The sequence below is a fragment of the Aptenodytes forsteri genome, unplaced genomic scaffold (assembly GCF_000699145.1).
Source record: "Aptenodytes forsteri isolate BGI_AS27 unplaced genomic scaffold, ASM69914v1 Scaffold72, whole genome shotgun sequence".
Lineage (NCBI taxonomy): Eukaryota > Metazoa > Chordata > Aves > Sphenisciformes > Spheniscidae > Aptenodytes > Aptenodytes forsteri.
The window spans coordinates 3,399,426-3,421,415 of record NW_008796193.1 but is presented as its reverse complement, the minus strand read 5'-3'; the positions used below and the strand labels follow the sequence as shown (position 1 = coordinate 3,421,415).

The 21,990-nt window shown below is 36.3% G+C and overlaps 1 protein-coding gene across 7 annotated transcripts in view; it reads right to left on the bottom strand.

The window, feature by feature from the left end:
• ZNF711 (zinc finger protein 711) overlaps positions 1–21,990 on the bottom strand; it is a 38,419-nt gene that overhangs the window by 9,964 nt on the left and 6,465 nt on the right. For 5 of the 7 annotated variants that reach the window (XM_019474329.1, XM_019474328.1, XM_019474331.1 and 2 more), the window contains exons 2-9: positions 18,145–18,704; positions 15,118–15,222; positions 13,009–13,539; positions 6,091–6,249; positions 3,232–3,378; positions 2,492–2,629; positions 1,026–1,073; positions 298–441 (exon numbers count right to left, since the gene is read on the bottom strand). In XM_019474329.1, coding sequence (XP_019329874.1) covers positions 298–441; positions 1,026–1,073; positions 2,492–2,629; positions 3,232–3,378; positions 6,091–6,249; positions 13,009–13,539; positions 15,118–15,196 — 1,246 coding nt within the window. In that variant the 5' untranslated portion in view covers positions 15,197–15,222; positions 18,145–18,704. Of the gene's footprint in view, positions 1–297; positions 442–1,025; positions 1,074–2,491; positions 2,630–3,231; positions 3,379–6,090; positions 6,250–9,658; positions 9,747–9,845; positions 9,987–13,008; positions 13,540–15,117; positions 15,223–18,144; positions 18,705–21,990 lie in introns of those variants that run through there. The other 2 variants (XM_009288015.2, XM_009288016.1) reach the window with 2 other exon arrangements.

Below are 21,990 nucleotides of genomic sequence, written 5' to 3'. Positions count from 1 at the left end.
AGAAACTGCTCAAACAGATCAGTAATATCATATGTGCAGTGAATATACCCATGATTACTTTTTAATAACTTGCAAAATTCAAATGAATGGCATCAGCCCTAAGTGTACTGACTTTGAATAGCAAAAATTATTACAGTTTCTAGGCACAGAATTGGAGGGGGGAAGGACACAGGAAATACGCAAATCATCACTTCTATTTTTTTAATTCAGCATCAGCTTAAAAAAAAAAAGGAAAAAAGGAATAGTACAGGAGTAAGTGCCACTCCATGACAATACGCATAACCGTACAGTGTTTACCTGTTTGCCATTGCCTGGCCTCTCCTCTCCTCCTTTTCTTGGTTTTTTGTTTTAGCACTCTATTAGTGCTAATGCTATCACAAATCTGCAGGTATTGTGTTGCATTACCGTTTTTGTTTTCTAATCGTGTATCCAAGTTATTTCCTAGAAACAAAAATTAGACACCATAAAAAACCTTAAACAACTTTTTTCTTTGGGACTGATGACTGGAATTGCACAGCAGCACATCTACTTTTAAAAAAAAAATATTGCTCAATCCTCTACAATAAACATATATAAAAAAGAAGAGTGCCAATATAAAGCACTATCTATCTTTGCTGGCAAAAGTCAAGAATATAATTGTTTAAACATTGATTAATTTTCAAATATATTCCTTGATTTCTCGTACTTCTCAAGACATTAATTTCTTATGAGTTATGCTGATTGTTTCCTTTTATTTAACTTGGTTTTACTTCTTAACAACTGCATTATCTCTTTTCTGACTACAAAACTGTATTAAAAACGCTGGCAGATCCTCCCAACTTCCCCACCTACTCTGAACGCCTACAGCATATCTAGAATTGTTTTAATTTCAAAATAGTAGAGAAAGACTGTGGAGTGCTTCAATATATACTTTATGGATATTTTTTTGCATTCACTGATTAGGAGAACTGACACATAAATGTATATATTTTCAAAGACAGCAAGTTAGTTTTAATGCTGTACCAAGCACAGTTACATGTTCTTACCTGCCGCTTGACCATCTTCGTATCTTCTGGGTAGCCTTCTTTCATCTCCTGCAGAAAATGGTACTTTAGTCATTATAAATTAAAATTCTTTCTGAAGACGATGGCTTTGAAAGTCTGATAATGAGAGAAAACTGACTTAGCTAATAAGTAACAGCTTAACTCTATCCAAACTGAGATGTGCAGTTCACAATCAGTTCAGTATTTTGTAATTAAGAGCCCCAAGAAATAAAATCACATCTTTGTGAATAGTTAATACCCACTAAAGCTGTGTTTGCATGCTTACCATGCTGTCTTTCCTGCTTTTCATAATTAATATGCTTGCTTCTGCAAACTTTTAACCTCATATATAACCTCAGATACCAATCCAGAAATGAGGTTATCTGAAATCCACAATTTGTTCTTGAGATCGAAGTACTTTATCTTTCTGGAGTAGAACTAGGCAGGTAAGATGACTTGTACCTTATCAGCTGCTCAGCACCCATCTATATGAGGCACTACAAAGTTCTGGGAGACGCAGAAGTAACACCTTAAGAGTATATTCCTCATTTTGGATTGAAAATATTCACTGCTATGTGCCAAGGCTCTGTGGTACTAAACCACTTTGTCAGCCCAACTACTGTGCGCAGAAATATTACACCAATGAATTTTAACTAACTTGCTTACTTAATTATAACTTAAACCATTGATGACCTGATACCCTCTTAATATACATTTAACATGCCAAAATCCGAGAAAAGAATATGAAATAAAAGAATATACAGAATTCGCAATATATCCTGATAAGATACTTTTACTATTTGAAGCATGGCTGCAGAGAACAAATTACTTTTTGTTTCTAACCTGAAGGACTAACAGGCTTAAAACAGGTATATAAACTGAAATTATTAGGAACATGTTTACACATTTATTCCTACTATTCCCTTTTTAAATTTATTTCCCCTTCCTCCTAGCTAATGTAAAATACTTAAGGCTATTCTTGTTTTTGTAAGATCTTCAACAGCCAACTTAAACAACCATTAAAAACTACGCATTCTGTACATCTGAGCTGGAATCGGGAACCGTATAAAAATTCTCCTAACAGCTTTCCTTTCGACTTCATAAAACTCAGCATATAGCAATCCATTCATTATATGCAAGACAATCAACTACTAAAGTAATCTGTAACTGTTTGACAGGCCAGCGCTGGGAAAAAAACCACCAGTGTAAAAATGGAATTGTTTTCTTCATATTGAACTGCGAACAAACTAAGGACCTTAATGTATAAAAGGTCATGAATGACGTCAAAATAATTTGTCACATCATTTAATCAACTCCGCTAACTGACACTGCTAGAAGATCAGAAGGAGCTGTTTCCAAACCCCTAAGACAAGGTGAGAGATTATCACATTTGCACAGAGATTCTGGAAGGTAGATTAGGGAGAAAATAATGGAAGGGATTTTCAGAAAACAAGCATACAGATTCCTACCGTAAGCAGCAGCCCAAGCAACAGGGACAAAAGTTTTATTCACGCCAGAGTCTTCAAGCTGTGTGTCTGGAAGTGACGTAGCTTCTTCTTCACCTACAATAACTTCCATATAAACTTCATCTGCTATTTCAGCACAGCCTGGATTAAAGGAGAAGAATAAATCTTTAATTTTATTCTGCTCATCCTATATTTTTCTTCATTTAATTTGCTCTCACTCTGATTGATATCCGTTATAAATTACTTTTCTTCCTTTGGCATTTAGAACCACCCCTTCCCTTAGGGGATCATTGTTTATTCAGACATTCCTTAAAGAGAGAAAACACATATCAATAAATATAAATCCAAAATAAATACCAACAGAAATTCAAACATACAAACTGATAAACTTGTAACTGATGACATTTATTTGCCACTTTGCCAGAAAGCTGATTAAACAAGGCAATTCACAGTAGGAAAACAGAAAAATGAGAAATTTGACTAACCTCATTAAGTTCATCCATGGACATGTTAAATTTAATATAAATAATGAAATGATTGCATACAGTATGCACAAAGTGCATTTATCCACATCACTTTAAAATAATTATAGCCTGCTCTTTATTTTTAGGGAAGATGAGCTTAGTTTTCTACTACTTCAGGCTGAAGAATCCTTCAGAAAAATTAAAAAAGTCCTTGAGAATGATGCTTATATTGTTGTACAAAACAGCATGAGAAACAAAAATGTTTCTTATTATGCTTACTAATATCTTCATCTTCCTGAGAAGAGTCCTTAACAGCCATGTAAACCATTTTTTCTCGCTGCATTCTACCAACACCTCCTTGTTCAATTACTCCAGCTACAGAATGTCCATTGTGAAAATCACTCTCTGTGACAATTTCTGTCCCACCTTTAACAAAAAGAAGTTAAACACATTAAGTAAATGTAAAAGAAGCCACTGTTAAGATTAATTTCAGATTTAAGTATTTTCTTCTTATTTACAACAAAGCAATTTCATAAAACTCTAATTAAAATGTTTTGACATCCATGTCTGTCATAAAATCATGCAAGTTTGATACTTTGAGGCAGGTAAGGAAAAAGTTCTCTCAGTGTCTCGTCAAATTCAAGACTTTGACATCCATGTCTGTCATAAAATCATGCAAGTTTGATACTTTGAGGCAGGTAAGGAAAAAGTTCTCTCAGTGTCTCGTCACAAATTCAAGACTGAACAACCACTACCCGAGAAGGATCAAGAGTCTTTTACGCATGCTAGCAGTGAACTCAGGTGCGGCTGGAAACATACACCTGCCCATGCCCACCAAAAAAATGACTGTAATTCTAATCTTGCCCAGAACACAGCCTTTAAATTCTCTCTTGAGATGTGAACAGGTAATTCTTATCCCTCTTCCTCTCCCAAAATCCTATTTACTCACTTTGCAAAAATGGATTCTTAAGTAATTTTTCCTGCAAAGATTCTAATGTGTATGTCTCAGACTCATTAGACGGGATTGAGTAGTAACTCATACTGGGGTCATACTTCTCAAACCATGAGAGAGCAACTGTTACTACCAATTAGTTCAACAACAAGAACATTATCTAGAGAGACAGACTAGCAAGGATGTAAGGTGCAGCACCGAATCCCTGGAGCCAACACAATCTAAAGAGTAACAGTTGGAAAGAAGGAAGTGAGAACAACTGCCCACACAGTCCCGGTCCGGGTGACTAACAAGCTTTGGCCCACTGACTTACTTGAACAGAGGCAAAAGAACAAGTTCCAACCTGGAACTTGATATTGATGCTTGAGTCAGAGAGAGGTGGCAGATAAATATTGATGCTTAGTCTTCCGTGCATCTCAGGGACTGAACAGTGAGTAGCGAAGCTGCAGATTATGGCAGAACAAGCTAACACCTGGTATATACCAAGAGTCCTTGTTCACTACTACGAATGGTCCTGATGGAAAATGCTCAGCTAGGTGGTTAAGTCCAAATCAAACACATTGATCCATCATTCCCTGTGTTTTATAAATGGAAGACTTTGCCAAACATCCTTACCACCAAAGCCCATTTTTATAATTTTTGCCAGAAGTGGCTTTGCCAGGACATTTATCCAAGTAACTAGACTGCAATGCAAATGGATGACACGTAAGAACAGCCTTCCACCCCACCCCCATGTACAGAAAGATCAAGAGAGTACTGCTAATGGGTAAACTTGACTCTTGGATATTCTTTGCGAAGACTGTCATCTCAGTTTCTGTATTCCTTAATGCTGAGCAGCAAACACACATTATCAACACAATCAGCTTTTTCCAAGGGGAAACACTCACCATTAATGAACAGGGTAATTTGCCAGGACTACCTCCTGGCTGTATCAGAAGCACTGAGAGTAGCTCATGAGAACATCCCTGCTGTAAATTAGTTTTCAGCCATAAGAGATTCCGATTCTTCCTGCTGCTGCATATAGCAGTCTGTCCCTCAAGACTGACAACCTATCCCCAGAAGAAGAAACTGTATTTCAAGAACAGAGCCTGGCAATTCATGTAGGAACTGGCAGATGAAACAGATGTCACAATAGATAAGGGATGTTAAGATGCTGCTTCTCTAGATCCTTTCCCCATGGTCTCAGAAAGCACACGGTCTTCACAACCTCTTTCTCATACTTGAAAGAAATTAAGGATCAAATACTGGAAATCCCGGGGCCTTACAGAAATACTCACTAACCTTCAGCCAAATCAAATACTGTCTATTCCAAAAAGGATAGTAAAATATGTTAAGCTACTTTGGCAACCTTGTGAAGGAGTTGGTTAAGAGGCTCCAACATCTACACTGTATCATGCTGCAAAAGGTACTGAGCAATTCATAAGACAGTCTTAAGTAATTCTGAACCTACCCTGAGAGACAGAGAAAACCAAAGACAACTGCCCGATTAGCTAGTAGTCTGATCATCCCTGGAACAATCCTTTTCTGCCATTAATTTGAACTGAAAAGATTACTTGTTTCTCAGAGAAGAAAAATAAAAGGCATCACACAGCCAAAAACTTCCTGAAGCAGCAGTTCATGCTACTTGAAAAACAGCACCAGGATCATTACTAATTGGAGGGCTTTGTTGATGTAATCCACAGTTCTGTCTAAAGTCTGAGATTTTCACAGCGTAGCCAGGCCAATGCTACCAGTCTATGGGAGATGATCGCCTTTCCCCACCCCAGGAAGAAGAGAGTCAGGCTGATGTGCCCTGTGAATGGCTCTGGGGCTCCTGGCCAGATACATTCCAGTGAGGCAAAGTTTCAGCACCTAAATACAAAGGGTAAAGCGGAATGAGCCAGATCCACTCTAGATGGATCCAGCTGAAAAACAGCTGCAGACACCCAACCGCTTCTACATTTGAGCTTTGGCTGCCTGAAAATAAGTACTGCTAATGTCATGGTTTAACTGAAACCAGGACAGCTAATCAAAAAAGAACTTGAGACTAATACACACCCAGTATTTACCGCATATGGGCAGCCTCCACAAATGTCACATTCTACAAAACATTCCAGTCAATGGATTACATGAAATTAAGAACAACAAACAAAAAGACCCTGAAATACTTCATGCTATTGGAAGAATCCATAGAATTTAAAAGGTACCTATTTCGACATCATCTTCAGCTTCAGCTTTAAATATGTACACTTTGATAACTTCTGAACCAAAACTGTCATCTTTAGCAACATCATCATTTGTCACCTCGGTACTGATTTTCAAGGGAGTGCTTCCTATATGGTCCAATTTTTCTCCAACGTCATCCACTGTAAAGATAAGAGAATAGTAATGAGGTTCAAACATGTTTTTTAAAACTCAAAGTAATCAGTAGCATGATTTTCTCCACTATTATCCCCATGCATAGTAAAGGTTTGTATTCATAAATGGCCTTCACAAAACAGTTCATCTCAAGATACTTGAAAGAGATTCCAGAAGTTCAGTACTCATTTTATTGCAACTCGGGAAACACAGCAGGAATTACAGAATGAAGAACACAAGAGGGAGCTTATCATCAATGTGGTAATTGGTTATGTCTGAAACTATTACACTTAGAAAGTCAAAGTGTATCAGTAAGTAAAATTAGACATCTATCAAAAAATGTTAAAAATCAACCCAGAATTGCCTGTTACAGTGTAAGAGTCCCAAAAAGTTTCACTACTCTAAGATACTGGTGACTAAAATTTAGTAGCTGAAACTCCTGTGAAGAGTGATGACTCCGAGTATATTCCCAGTGAAAGTGTGCATCAAAAATTTGGCTACATCTTCACCCTAAAAGAAATTATACTTCTCATTCTTTATGTATGCAACATAGTCACTCTGATATATTTGATCTATATATTCAAAATGCTCATTTTACTTCTACAACAAAAATTACATTCAAACTATTGGAAGTGTAGAAGTAACACTATTTTGGTAAAAAGGGCATTCACATAGATATCCATATATATATACCCCAAATTGCCAATACGGAGGCCACTGAACTAAGCATCTTTCTGACATATGTATTGCCAACACACTTCTCTCAGTGGATAAAATTAGCTCCTGTGCAGATGGCCAACACAAAACTGTGCAATGCTTAACACCCACTGAAGTCCTCTAAATAGAGAACAATTCCACAAAATGTAAACAAAATCTGAATTTAATACATTCCAGGGAAGTTGCGATTTACTGCATACATAACATTAAAATATGTGCATACTAGGTTAAAAAAAATTCATTAAAATTAGTATTAAAGTGACAGTAGTGTTTCATGACTAAGAATAGAGTCTACTCAATGTGGACACGGAGGGCTCTGAGGAGAGGACGGCTTACCTTGGGACGGCTGCAGTGGTTCCCAATCCCCCTCTAAGTTTCCTGCCCTCAGTGCAGTGATGACTGCTCTTGAAGAGCTGCTTTTAACTACTTCAGGCTACAGCCTGGCGTACTGAGGTAAACTGGAGCTAGTTTAAGCTTTTCTTAATACTCCAGGCAGTCATGCGAGGTGGTTCAGAACCTGCTAGAAAAGGAGCAGATGCCTTTCCTGCAGCAGGGCGGGAATCCACCACAGCAATCCCAAACTAAGCTCTTCCCACTCACGGACAGGATTTCAAGGAAACACCTATCCAACTAACACCGTTTTTCATCCCCACATTGAGGAACCTTGTTTCTATTTCACAAATCCTGGACTGCATCACAAGAGTACAGAAGTTATTGAGGACAGAACTAGATATAATGTAGGTAAGTACAAATAAGTATTTGATTTCATTTTAGAACCTCTGAAAATTATGTATTTTGATGAAAATTAAACAGAAAACATTAAAAAAATAGTATGTTTTAGCTGTTTCTTTTTGTAAATAAGAGATTAATTGCATCGCTGAAAAAATATCAAACTTGGATGAGTAGACAAAAATAAAAATTTCCTCAGGAAAAGAGTTTTTGGTTTTTATTTAAAAACATTCTAAATCTCTATTAAAATCGATGCCAGCAACATCAACACCTTAATCTGTTAAAATCTGACATGTACTGCATGGCGTTCACATTACCTTGCAGGACAATGAAACAGCAAGAGTATGAACACCACAGACGAGAAAGCCACAACAGAGAACTTGGCATATTCCTTTGACACTTAAAAGTTACCAGCATCAGGTTATTCGTAGATCTTTATATCCAGTATGGGAGTGTTACTGCATCTGCTAATTGAATTTTTTTATGCTGCCAGAATGGAGTTATTAGAAGAGAGGATTATGCATCCTCTGCTAACAGGAAAAAGGAAGATGCTAAAAGACACTTATCTTGGAAAAAGTATTTCCATATATCTACTCTGTTTGAATTTATTAAAGACCATTTTCTTTTCTGCATGGCTTTTAACACTTACAAAAGTTTCTTATCCAAATTCTTCAAAATGCTACACATACATTTAATTTTAGTACAGTGAACATTTCTACTGCATGTATGAGTCTTTGAAGGACTGGAAGTAACTAATAGTACAAGGCAGGAGTGATTATATATATAGCTGTATGACTAGACATGCTGCCAAAATGCAGAAAGAGTATTTAATGGCTGGGTGGAAGAAATCACTAATTGTAAGCCATTACTGTAATACTAGAATTGGTAGGTGGTAGTAAAGTTATTTGCCAATCTGCAACTCCAGCAACATCAACTTTTTCTAAACTCACAAATTTTATAAACATAATGCATTATCAGTTTAACACAGAAAATAAATATTTCAGTACTGGAAGGTTATTTAACAACAGCAACTTCCTATTGAACAGTGGAGTAATCACATATCTGTGATAAGTTTTCTTCATGGCAAAAATTTCCAATTATTCAACTAATATTGGGTGACAATGACTGTACACCGCTATGTATCTGGTGCAATAACATAAGAAAAAAACCACACAATTTTGGATAGTTGCCTTACCAGGACATCAATTGCAACACAACAAAGATTACATAAAGAAAAAAAATGAGGAATTTTTCAATTTTACAGTTTTTGTAAGAATATTTTCAGCCAAAAATATAAAGTAAAATACACGAATATAGCACATACACTTACATGCTGTGTTTTACCATTTCAAGTAAAGCCCCCAAATCTTCAATATCCTTTAAAAACAGGGAACCCTGTCTTAGAGGGCAAACTTACAACATTATTTTTAAAATTAGTGGTTACTCCCACACCATCAACCATCCTGTGTCTTTTCAAAGATCTTCAGTCTTTACAATTTAAGCTAAAGTAATGGAAACATATCAGGAAGCCTGTGTATCCAGGGCCTCTGAAATCACTTTTCTAAAAAAGCAAAAGTGTAGTATAACAAAATTTGAAAAATATAAACTGGACTGAGAAAATGATACTGATATGGACTGTCATTTGTAAGATGTTGCCTTTTGTTTCAAATACCTCAACAACAAAATACACTGCATCGGCAATTGCTACTGCTTAAATTGCTGTCTTATATGAAGTAAATTTCATGGTTGCAATCTATTTTTAAACACATTTAGATAAGGGGAAAACAATCAACACAGCAGGACAAGTAATCTTTGTCAAGTTCCAAAACATTAGGACTTATTTTTAAAAGAGATCGTGAAAATATTCTATTGTCTAAGTAATATGACTTCAATCACAGACTGCTAACCCATCAGTGCGAAATTATCTGATGACTTTTCCCAGTGATAGTTCTCAGGAACAGGAATGCTTACTTTATGTCAATGGAATATGAAAGTGTCTTCCAGATCTGACTCATCCACCAGAAGCACTACATATTATTATCTCGTCACTTAAAATTAACTGAAAAAACAACAGAGAACCTTTATAACTATATGCTGAATCCTCCTGAATAAACAAGGTTTAAAGGAAAACTCAGCACACTTCCAATTTTAAACTTACCTTACTTGGCTGTTTTCAGGTGTGTGATGTCCAGATTCACCGTGGATTGCCAGCTCCCAATTCATGTGATGCCTCAGCATGCACTATGCTGGTGATATCACACCCACCATAGGAGCCCATAGGGATAACATGAGGGCAAGATAAGTCCCGTGGTTTTACAATTTTTCATATTTTTCTAATGTCTGGTATACTTATTTTATATCCCATAGGTTACAATATAGGAGTATTAATATTAAAATGTTTAGCAAATTATGTAACACTGTATTGTAATATACTAAAAAGGAGGTGGTGGTGGAACAGTACCTTACCCCTAAAGGCCAGCTCCAGTGTTGTTCTTTGGTGGGTATGAGGTCACCAACATAGTGCATGCAGGGCCAACACACGGATCGGGAGCTGGCAATCCGCTGTGGGTCTGAATATCGCAAACCTGAAAAACAAAAAAGGGTACGCTTTAAGCTACAGGTGTGCTAACTGCTCCCTGGCAAAATGGGATGTACTGTTCATAATTTTCCCGTCTCGGTATGAGATGGATGGGTGCCTGATCGCACCATATGCATGCATTTTGTATTAATTTCCTTTTTAACAACTCCCTTTTAAACGGGTATTCTGGAGATTTAAAACAAGGGATCATGCATATCCCGTGACATACATTGTGAACATATCAAAAAAAGGTTTTTCGGTCTTATGCTTATAAGGCTGATTTAAAAAAGCTGAATTCATCTGCACTGAGATAGCAGAGTGGCGATAATCTTCTAGCGAAAATTTCCAATTACAAAATCATATGCAGCTAGTTTACAGAACTATCAAGACAAACTTTTTATTTACCAAATAGTATTTACACAAAAACGTAATTACCAATAGCGTATAAAATATCTACATGGGAACGTTGTCTTAAAATGGTGAAAAATCACCTTTCGGTTTATTTAAACTTTAACTCCCAACAAAAGAGTAATGTAAGTTAAAATTCCACTCTCAGCTCATCTTCACACCCTAAAATGTAGTATTTTAGAAATTCCCAAAATGTGTTCCACAGAACAGTTGGTGGTATTCCCTAAGAGCATTATCTGTCATTTTATGTAAAGTCCCCCCTTTTTTAGATGCTAAATTTCATTAAAAGACAGCTAAGTATTTTGAGATTCTTTAAAACTATCATTTTCATTTGATTTACATTATTAAAAAGTTCCAACAGTCCTATATATGCACCCCAAAAGAAACATCATCAAATTAACCTTCTACAATATTTACTGAACATCTGACAATTAAAAAATGTAAGTAAATAAAAAGGGTTTTTAAACTGCTTGATAAACTGAGGCATTTATCTATTCCACACAACAGATTATCTTCATAAACATAACAAATTCAAGGCTAATTTAAAAACACTTAAAACCCAAACAAACAAAAAATGAACAACTACATAAGATTGATTCATTTTTGCTGAGAAAAAAATCAACAGCAGATACTGCAGGTCAAGCTGGCATACCCAGCATAATACAACCTCAAGACTTAGCAGAGGCAAGAGGCTGCCTTAATTTATCTAAAATGATTACTTAAAACAAAATTCTAGATTAATAATGTAGCTTCCAACTGTGATTATTCAGGCATATCATGATTATACATATATAAAAATCTAATTTGCTGAAAACTAGGTCGCAAACTGGCTTTGAAACATTGCAAAAGCCATCGGTAGGCTTGAGAACAAAGCCTTGACAAAACTATGAACATATCAGACACGGCTGGGGTCATCACGTAACAGTTACTGGAAGTCTAAGATGCTCTGGTCTAAGTGCAGTGATCATCATTACCAATCACACTTATCTATCTTAGAAGGAATTCCAAAGATGACTTTACTTACAATTACAAAGGTGCAGTTGGAAATACCGCAGTTACAGAATACAACTCATCGTAAGTACTCTGTCAGAAAGGAGGAATTTTTTCAGTGAAACAACTGACTGTAAAAATGGTGTTCCTTTATTTACAAACACACGGGAATTTTTCTGTTGTAGGTCTAATTTGCTTTTAGACTGAGGGTTTTTTGGTTCTTTTTCCAAAAACCCTTTTTGACTTCTATTAGTGACATGTGGCATTACAGTAATGATAGAATGATAAAAAAAATCATTGCTGTCCATCCTATACTGGACAAAAAACAAATACCAAAAATATATTTTGCATAAGACATAAATGCTATGAAATATTGAAAACATCATAATCGCTAATCAGTCATGTCTTCTGTCTTGAAATTTTTAATAAATGCAGCTTGCTGTGAACAGACTGACACTTTGACACACTTGGCATTGCCGTTTTTTTTAACATATTGCTTCTGACTAAATAAAATCTGTTTTGACCTACTCACATTTCAAGAACTGATTTGGAGAAGTCAAAAATCTAAAATGAACTATCATAGATTTTATCAAATTTGCTTAACAGTAAAAACTGGTATCTTGAGTATAAGTTAACCACTGAAGAAACATAATACACCTAAGGTCCCTTCAGTAGCTCTCACTCAACAAGTAGTATAGGACCATACAGTTTCCTCAAAGTTGAATGCTGTGTGGAAACTGAAACGGGCAGCCACTTTCCAGTGTTAGAGAGCCAATCAATTCATGCACGCAACCACTTAACGTCAAGTTCAGTCCAGAACAGCCCAACATACCATGAAATGCCTATTATAGTTTTTAATACAGCTAAACAAACAATATTTCGTTGACACATACGAGAAAACTTTATGAGTGAGAGATCTTAAAAACCTGTTTCTTTGTTGGATTCTACTGATTCAACCCAACTCATTATTTTTACATGAATCTATGTAACATGGTAATACACGTATGTATTTAAAAAAAAAAGTACTATACTCAAAATATGGGGAATGTCTAACTTTCCAATGTGTTTTTGTTAATTTTCAGGAATATCTAGTTTCAGAAACACAAACATACACACTCATTCACTCAACAGCATGAACGACATTCTCTTTCTTGCTGTATCAGCGATAATGGATTTTTCATCGAGAAAACCCAAATCCAGACACCAAGAATTAACTGGGCAACAGACTATTATCTGAGAGTTCCAGTACAGAATGCAGCAAGAGTCCAGCTATAGTAACTTCTCCCCACTAGACCACTTCTAGTTCAGATAATTTCCTGTTCATATCTACCTTTGTTTAACTTACAAGATATCATTAAGTAGTCTTCAGATGTACTCTTGCCATCATCATCGTCTTCTGTTTTTATAGTCACTGTGGAGCCAGGAACAGTACCAGCTGCTTGAATGACTGCTTCAGAATCTGAGTTCGTTACAAGAACTTCTTCTGAAACCATCGTAGGCGAGTTGGCTCCTGACACAGAGTCTTGCACCACATGCTCCAAATGTCCATCAGGACCCGTAACAAGGTCAGCCACAAAAACCTGATCGGGAACTCTAACAGTTTCTGTTATCAGATCAGAAGTCAAAACATGATCACTGGTATCTAAAGCTTCTTCAATAGCAACATCAGCTTCCAAAACAGAATCGGGAACAATTACACCTTCTGTTACAACATCAGTTTCAGTGATGATGTCAGGTCCTTGGACAACTTCAGCGGCTAAGCCATGATCAAGAGTTATTCCATCATCGGTAACAACATCAGAAACTAGGACAGCTTCGGGGACTGATACAACAATATGGTCTCCATCAATATGAGCAGTGCCAGCCATTCCAGCCACTATGAAACAATTATGAATGAGGAGAAAAATGTTAAAATTATTGCATTAGCAATTAGTTTATCTAAGGAATGGAATAATTGTATAGATAAGTTAAACACAGATGTACAAATCTGTTACTTTTCAACAATCCACATTTTGCATTTCACCCGATAAAGACTATCCAAAGCAGCCTGTATTCTTTCAATTAAGAAAAACAAAACATGCCACTTCTTTAAGACATAATGTGGAGTTTGTCCCAAATTTAGGTTTTACAATGCTGGTATGTTAAAAACTACAGGCCAGTTTGCAATTTCATCTTTTTTTAAATTCCTGTTAGAAAACATTTGATTACAGTAGCAATTTGAACTTTCACAGAATTCTTGCATGATACTGGAAGTGTGGTAACACATTAATTGCTGTTACAATAAAAGGACTCTCATCCTTTAGACTGCATGGGCCTTGATAAAAATAAATACTCAGTTGTATGCAATATTTATAGTACAATTTCCAACAACTTGCCACGTTGCAAGGAATGGCTAGAAACAGAAACCTGTTTTTCATTAACAGATTTCACTAGCCAGTCATATTTGCAGACCACTTTTCTATACATAAAAAAGAACGCACAGTGAATTATTTTAACACACATATATAGCAGTTCTAATCTTAATGAATAAAACACTAAAGAAAATGTTTATTATCAGAACAGAAAAAAAAATTAAAATTATTCAGCATTGTACTGCAAATGCAATTATTTTGGTACACTCTGAGGGATATTAATTCATGCTAGAACAAAGACATGGTCCTTCCTGATATTTGAGAAGGTCACCTCCTGTCATAATGCAGAAATGGAGACCCACAAAGAAAGAGTGGAGATTTCTTGCTGTTGTTTCTCTAAACCTTCAAAATTGCTAAGGTTATTTAGCACTGCCACCAAAAGAAATGGTATTAATTTAAAAAAAAAAATCAATTTAGAAACAAGTTTTCTTACATCAGTACAGCCTCAGGACTGATGTTCTTGACAGAGGACTTCTAAGCACATGTGAACATGCAGATTTAGCTAAATCTGTAAATTGTTGCCTACGTAGTAAGTTATCTGTTGTCACACAGACAAAGAGATTATTTCCCACCACATTTACTGAAATACCCTAAAGGAGAACTGGAGACAGTAATCAAGGTAAGCACACAAAAGCTCGGATGTTGCTTACATCCTGTACTGGATGTTATTTACATCTCCTGTATGTTGGAGGTGCAACAACTAGTCAATATGACTTCAAGCAGAAGCACACGCACCACAAAACCACTGAAACCCAGATAACGTTTTCTGTCTCATCTAGAGCACTTTGGGCCACAGACTTAACTCCTTTTTTTTCAGAATTACTTCAGTATTTTGGAATAAGTGACCATTTCAAGATCAGCAACCAAAGTATACAAAGACATATTATACAACACCTTAAATTCTGAATTTTCTCAAAGAAGTCATGCAAATAGCATTATTATATTAGTCAACTTTACAGCTTTATATCATTTATAAACATACAGCAAAAACCTGAAAAATAGTCTTGATTTTATTAATTATTTTTAATAGTTAAAATGTTTACCAAAATCCTGCATAATCATAGTGTGAGGCATTTTGGATTCTTGTGTTTGCAATCCAAGACTTCCACCACCGGGATCCATATTCAGCTAAGTTCATTCACAAACAACTGCAATAAAAGCAAAATCAGAATTTATGTTGGAACAGTGTTACTGCGTTGATTAGCTTTACTGGATTAATGCATCACACTGACAAACACAGAAAAGTATTCATCCAAAACTTCAAGAAAAACGCATGCAATACTTCCTACAATTCACTTTGCTTTATTCTTTTGGTTTTATTTTTTTTTGACCTAAAATCCCAAAAACGTTTCTATCCATAAGCGGCCCTACAGTAATCAAAAGAATTACACGTGAGTGAAACCAAACAAGTCAGTAATTCTTGGTCAGAACTTAAAAGTTTTTTTGTATGTAAGTCTTTACATACTGCCTGGCCTAGAACAGTTATGTTTCTATTCTGTAGAATTTAACTGGAAAGTGCTTTCTGCTTACCTCTGCATGCAGAGGTACACACTTCGACATTACTTTATTTCTAGGAGCAGTAAGCGCAAGAAATGTCTAAGCCTTCAATTTTCCCACTGCAAACTGAACGTTAAAATATTTTTGCAGTTTTATGAGACTCTCTCCATAGGGTAACACCTCACTGACTGACAGCAAAGATCTCACCTGCAATACCAGCAGCGGCATCAGGCCATAGTAACAACACAACATAACACATGCTAGTAAGCAACTGAACCTAGTTACAGGTAACTTATTATCTAGGAGCAGAAACTTTGTCAAGAAGCAAGCTAACTTTGCCTTAAATGAACTGAAGCTAACTGTCTGCAGAAGCAAGAAATGCAAGTTGGACATCAACAGCGCACATGTGCTATTACTAACTACATGCCTTACCATAATAACATATATTAGCAGCTATGCATGAAGAGGTCACCTTTGCTCTATCCCTGTCTGTACATACTCTTTAACCAATTATCAAGACCGGTGATTATGGATGTGTGGAGCTGCATCAAAGAAAGTTGAGAATTGTATGGGGAGTATCATTTTTTCAGATTCTTTCACAATTTTGTATCTATCAGATACTTCAAAACAAATTTTCATGTGTGAATTTAATTGAACATTATGTTTAATTATAGGTAAGTTTTGAAAAACCTGCATAGTGCACTAAATTTACGAGAACAGAAGTGCCAAAGCTGATTTTCTCTTCCAGCGGCTGTGTATGAACATATCATTAAAAAAGCCTGACAAAAGGCCTGGTAGAAAATTTAATCAGCCCTCAGGTTCGCATGCACAGTGCAGAACTACCCATTGTAACAGGCAACAGCTAAGCATAAGAAAGGCCAACTTATTTCAACATCTCCATTGCCGTGGCACTTACTGAAGAAACGACAGCGCTCAACAGACTTCTGTGCTGACACCTCTATTTACCATTCCAGCGTTAGGACTGTATTATCCATACTGGTTGACATTTTATTTCAAAACTGTCAGGTTATTCTAGAAATCTTATCTTCTAACACTGTCCTTTCTGTGCTGCCTCATTTCTGCTGCCAGGGAAAAGCTGGTCCTATGCAGCTATCTGCAATATCCCTCTAATAGAAAACTGATCCTTTAAAGCTTCTCATAGAACAGACCCGCCAACTCTTTGTAAACTCCCCACTGTTATTCTTCACTGTTACATCTTTAGCTTGATTTTCTCTCTTTTGTTTTTGACAATTGCTTTGGCTCTTCTAATTCCCCTTAATGCTTAGAGGCTTGTTTCCCGCTTTCTCTTTTGTCAGACTTGCCTATTTTCCTCAATCTTTTAAAATTACACCAGTTCCTCAAACCTTGCCACGCAGCCATGCTAGTTCTACTCCGAGTTTTACTTCTGAGATTCTCGCATTCATTAAAATGCAATTCCAATTACATCCAAGAATTTTCACAGATGGAGAGTAAATGTTGAGCTTCTGACTAAACTCAATTTTACCAAGATCTCCATTTCTGGTATCATATCTGTCTTGAGGATGCTGAATCTCTTTCATAAGGTACAGCAACACAAACTTGCTTTCAGAGAAAGAGAAAGCATGTAACGTTTCTCTGACAGAGTGTTTCCACAAAATACAAGAGAGAAGGATAAATTAGCATTCCTCCATGTTATTTGCATTGCTACTAAGCATTAAAGTGTGGGAATTCTGAATTATTTTGCAATTTGCTGCAACCCAAAAGACTTTTACACAAGTTCTCAGTGCAGATGAAGTGACTCCATAGAAGCAGCCACAGCAGTATACAGAGAGCAAGGCTTTCATAGGTGAAAAATCTCTACCTTAAAAAAAATCTCTGTTGCACAAGACTAAAATCTTGTACTTTCCTGCCCTCTCATATGCAAGAATTGGAAATAAGTGACAGTATCACACAGAAAACGAAGAGTTTTAAGAGTTGTGGGAAGTGAACGCAGAACAAGAGCTCAAGTCAGAACTACCTGGAACTGGGAGGTGCAGAGATGAATAGGGAAGTACAAATGCCTTTAAGAGCAAGTCTCAAAAATATGGTACTTTTACTGTTGTAGTTCCAATCTTGATTTTGCTCTTCTGGATTTCATAAAAAGTTGACCCCTATCCTATTGCAAGAATTTGTTTAAGTCTGTGCATCTAAATTCAAAATATGATAGAAACTTCAAGTACTTTGTAGTACATATTTGACAACCCTACTGCAATGAAATATACCACAACAGAGTTAAGAGCAAACATAGTCAAGCAAGGCGAATAATAAAATAAGCCAAGCTGTAAGAATAAATGGCTTAAGTGCCTGAAATCTCCGAGATACCTCTAAGCCAGAATCAAGGTATCCAGAAAGAGCCAGGACCTAATGCAACTCACACTATCGCACTAACCCAGAAGTAAACTAAACTTGGCGGTAGACATGACATTCATTTCTCTTAAAACATGAAGTTCTATCAATAACAGGCACTGGAGTCCATGGTAAAAGACCCTAAAAACTGAACAGATCAAAGCATCTTAATGCCAGTTACTATGTTTACTGCAACACTTGTGGCTCACCAGAACTGACAGCGCTGGATCCTTGGTACCAAACCAAGTCGTCATCGAGAGGGGAGATGCTGGCACTCTGTCAGTGCCGAGGGCCGCGGTCTCTACTGCGTCAGGCACCAGGCTCGGTCTGCATGTGGAAACTGATGCTCCAGATGTCATTCAAGGCAGGCAGAAAGCCACCAAGGTGACATGATGTGAAAAGTCAGTTTTGGTGCTACATTGCTTTGCCTCCTTTTTTATGATTGTGTTAAACGCCTTCACTTCAGCGGGTGATGCAGAATGCCTACTCTGTGCCGGCCAAGACACATGTGCCAGGTGGGTACAATTTTGTCTTTGGGGCTTTTTTTATACGAAAAAAATACAAAACAGAGTAACAAGAGAAAGGAGGAGTATGTGGAAAACACAATCCATGCTTACTGCATCTTCACTGTCAAGGAAGGAACTGAGCAGAGATTATTCTTTCTTTTATACTCTTGAAATCCTCCAAGCGAAGGAAGCAGCAAGCAGTCCACAACGATGGCAATTTCAAGAAAAAGTCACCGATCCACCCCAAGGAGGTTTCAACTTAACTGAGAATACAAAAGAACCAAAGAACTTGTATCACCTAGTGTCACTATCATCCTTTCAACGCTTTCTCCCTGTATTATCTGCTCAAACCTACTTCTCTCAAATTGTCTTTAAAATCTACAATACTAATGCTGGGGACGACAGTGACTAACATTCTTCTTGCAGAGCTACAAGAATTCCCCAATGTAGTTTCTTGATGGCGCCCTATCAGAGTAAGTTAAGTTCCACAGACCAGCTAGTATTATAAAAACACAAGTCAAACATTATCAATGAGGAAAGTAGTCAAAGATTTAACTAACCAATTCCAACCATACAATCAAATTTCAATGTAGTTTTAAGTTTTAGCTCCAAAACGGAATTCTTTCACCACTGTAAAAATTACAAAGCAATCTCAGAACCTTAATGCAATGCTCTATCGCTCCTGAATTATTGTCACAGCCATCTGAAACTCTTAACGTAGCTAATGAATACTTGCTATTACAAAATAAGACACAGCTCTAGACCATAAATGTATGATTTAATATAGCAATTTCAGAATTAATGCAATACTCTACAATTTCCTGACCACAGCCTTTACACTCAGATAATCCTTCTTTTTTAATGTAAATGAATACAAAAAATGATCTTAAATTATATAAATTTGAGATTACAGGAAAAATATGCTAGGCTTTTCTTCTTTCTTAATTAGCAATTTAATTTATTTTCAGATTATATAATTAGACGCCCAAATGTAAGTATATTATGTATTGTGCTACCTAGAAAATTCAACACAAAGTAAGACTACAATTTTAATTTAAATTAAAATTTTTGCAAGGAAAGCAGATTATCACTAAAAGGAGTATTTTCCCAGCAGCTAACAGGACTATAAAAACTAGCAAAGTTATAGGATGGCACCTTCTGTGCACGTATTACTAGGAATACCTTAAACTTCCACTAAAAACAGAGATGGACGATGACACACTAGCAATAAACATGCTGAAGCTGTACCTCGGTTGACGCAGCTGGTATCCAACCATTACTTAAGTATACTCTTCTAAACCCTCAATGCAGACAAAGGACAGAGTTGCATCAACTATGCAATTACAGATTTTTTTTTTATATCTATGTTCGGGTCTTAAAGGAATGCACTGACAGCAGGAAAACCCCTCACTGCTAATGCTGGAACAATTAACAACAGATAAGGCCTACAATTCTGCTACAACTGGGTATTTTTGCTCATAGATTTCAGTAGTGCAGATGATTTCATTTCACACGCTACATACGCATGCAAATCTTATTATTGGAAACAGCAAAAAATGTAGTACAGTGATTAACTGTGGTTCTTCACAGCTTCTTTCTGTAGTACACCATGCTATACAGCCACACAATCATAGAAGTAGTGGTCCAATTATATGTTTTAAAAAAGGAGAGAAATAAGGCAGAAAGCCACAATTCTGTATACTATCATAACCCTAAACTTACCCATACCTCTCTTGCCTCTATTAAGATCTCAAGTTTTCCCTCTCAATTCCCCTTTTCTGTGTATTTAGAAAAAAATACTGCGAAAATACTTTATTAGCACCAGCCAATAAAATATCATTTTACAACATTCCATTAATATTTTCATTGATTTTTTTTTTTAATTATAGCATGCTATCTTGCACCAGGAAGGAGTACGTTACCATCAGATCCCAAAATGAAGAATTTCATGAAACCTAAACTGAGAGTCCCAGAGCAGTGTCTCAAGGCTAAATTTTTTAAATATGTATCTGACATTGTTTTGCTTTTTTGAAAAATATAGTTCTCTTTCTAACTAGCTTCAGAAGAAGGCTGATTTTAACCTATTTCAGTTTTTTATGCCAATTCTCTTCCTTAGACAGGGCTCAGCTGAGACCAGGGAATGAATTTTAGAGTTAAAAAAAGGGATATATGACCTCTTTGTCTACAGGCAGGAACACTACTGTAAATTACTACTGTAAATGAGGTTTTTTAAAATCAAAGATAATGGTTGGCAGCTTGGGACTACCTAAGAATACATACTTAAAACAGCAACACTCAGTTGAAAAACTGGTAAAGGCCCAAGCCCTTATAAACATTGCTCTTAGTATATACATTGATTTATTCTTAGCCTACTCTTCCCATAGAAGTATCATAAAATAACCATTAATATTTTAAGTTTATTTGAGAAAGCTTTCAGAAAACACCCTAAACTGAGAGATCTTCAGCGAAGTATTTTAAGGAGGAGGGAAAAAAATGAATGCCTCAGCACTTCTGCCCTTCCCAGGAAAAAAAGGGGTGTTGTTCTTGTACCCAGAGGTACAATGAAGCTCCCAATCAATAGGCTGGCTCCCAGGCATTGTTGCCTTATTTACAATTTTTATAACGTAAAAAAGTATTTCTACAAAATGCCAATTACAACTTAATAAATCTACATAAATAAAAAGTACGTATTTAATACATCTTGTTATATCCTAAACAGTGTGATCCTGCAAATGCTAAGCATCTCCCCAGTTTACACATATAATTATTCCCAGTATGTTCCGGTGATACATTTTCACATAAAGCATATTTGCATGGTCAGCCCTCAAGCACTCCTTTAAAATAGTGAATTTCTTCTAAATAATATTTGTCTTGTTTACATATAATAAAGTAAAACACAACATCATACTTTGTCAGGTGTTTCAGATATTCGTAAGCTGCACATAACATTTTGATTAAACCAACAGGACCAAGCTCACATATAGAGCAATGTAACACAATAAATAAACTTCTATGTAGTTGAAAAATCCAAACCAAGTGTTTTCTAATTATCTCTTAACATTCAAGTTCAAGAATACAAGAGAAAGATCCTCCCCTGAAGACACTTCAGGATTTGGGTTTTTTTTCCCCGATTTTTAATGCAGTAACCAATAGAAATGCAATGAGAAACATCCTGCTCATGCAGAAATCTTAAGCAAAAGAACCCAATTCATAAAATAGCATGCAGGTTAACACAAGCCCTTCGCAGACAAAAGATTGGGTATGAAAAACGAACGTATCCATTTTAAAGTCCTTTATTGTGTTCACCTATAAAGCATCCCTGAAAACTTACATTCTAAATCCATTTAAAATGACTAAAGACAAAACCACTGAACGAGATTTTGTCTTACTGCCTGAAATGCGCTTAAGGCTCTTAAATAAATTAATAGATGAATTTACATCTGCGTGTTACATCCACAGCAGTAACAAGGCTTCCCGTAATAAAAATCATCGGCAAAGAAGGGCGATAGCTACATAAAGGCACTGCGCAGCCGGGGCTGCCCGCGGCTC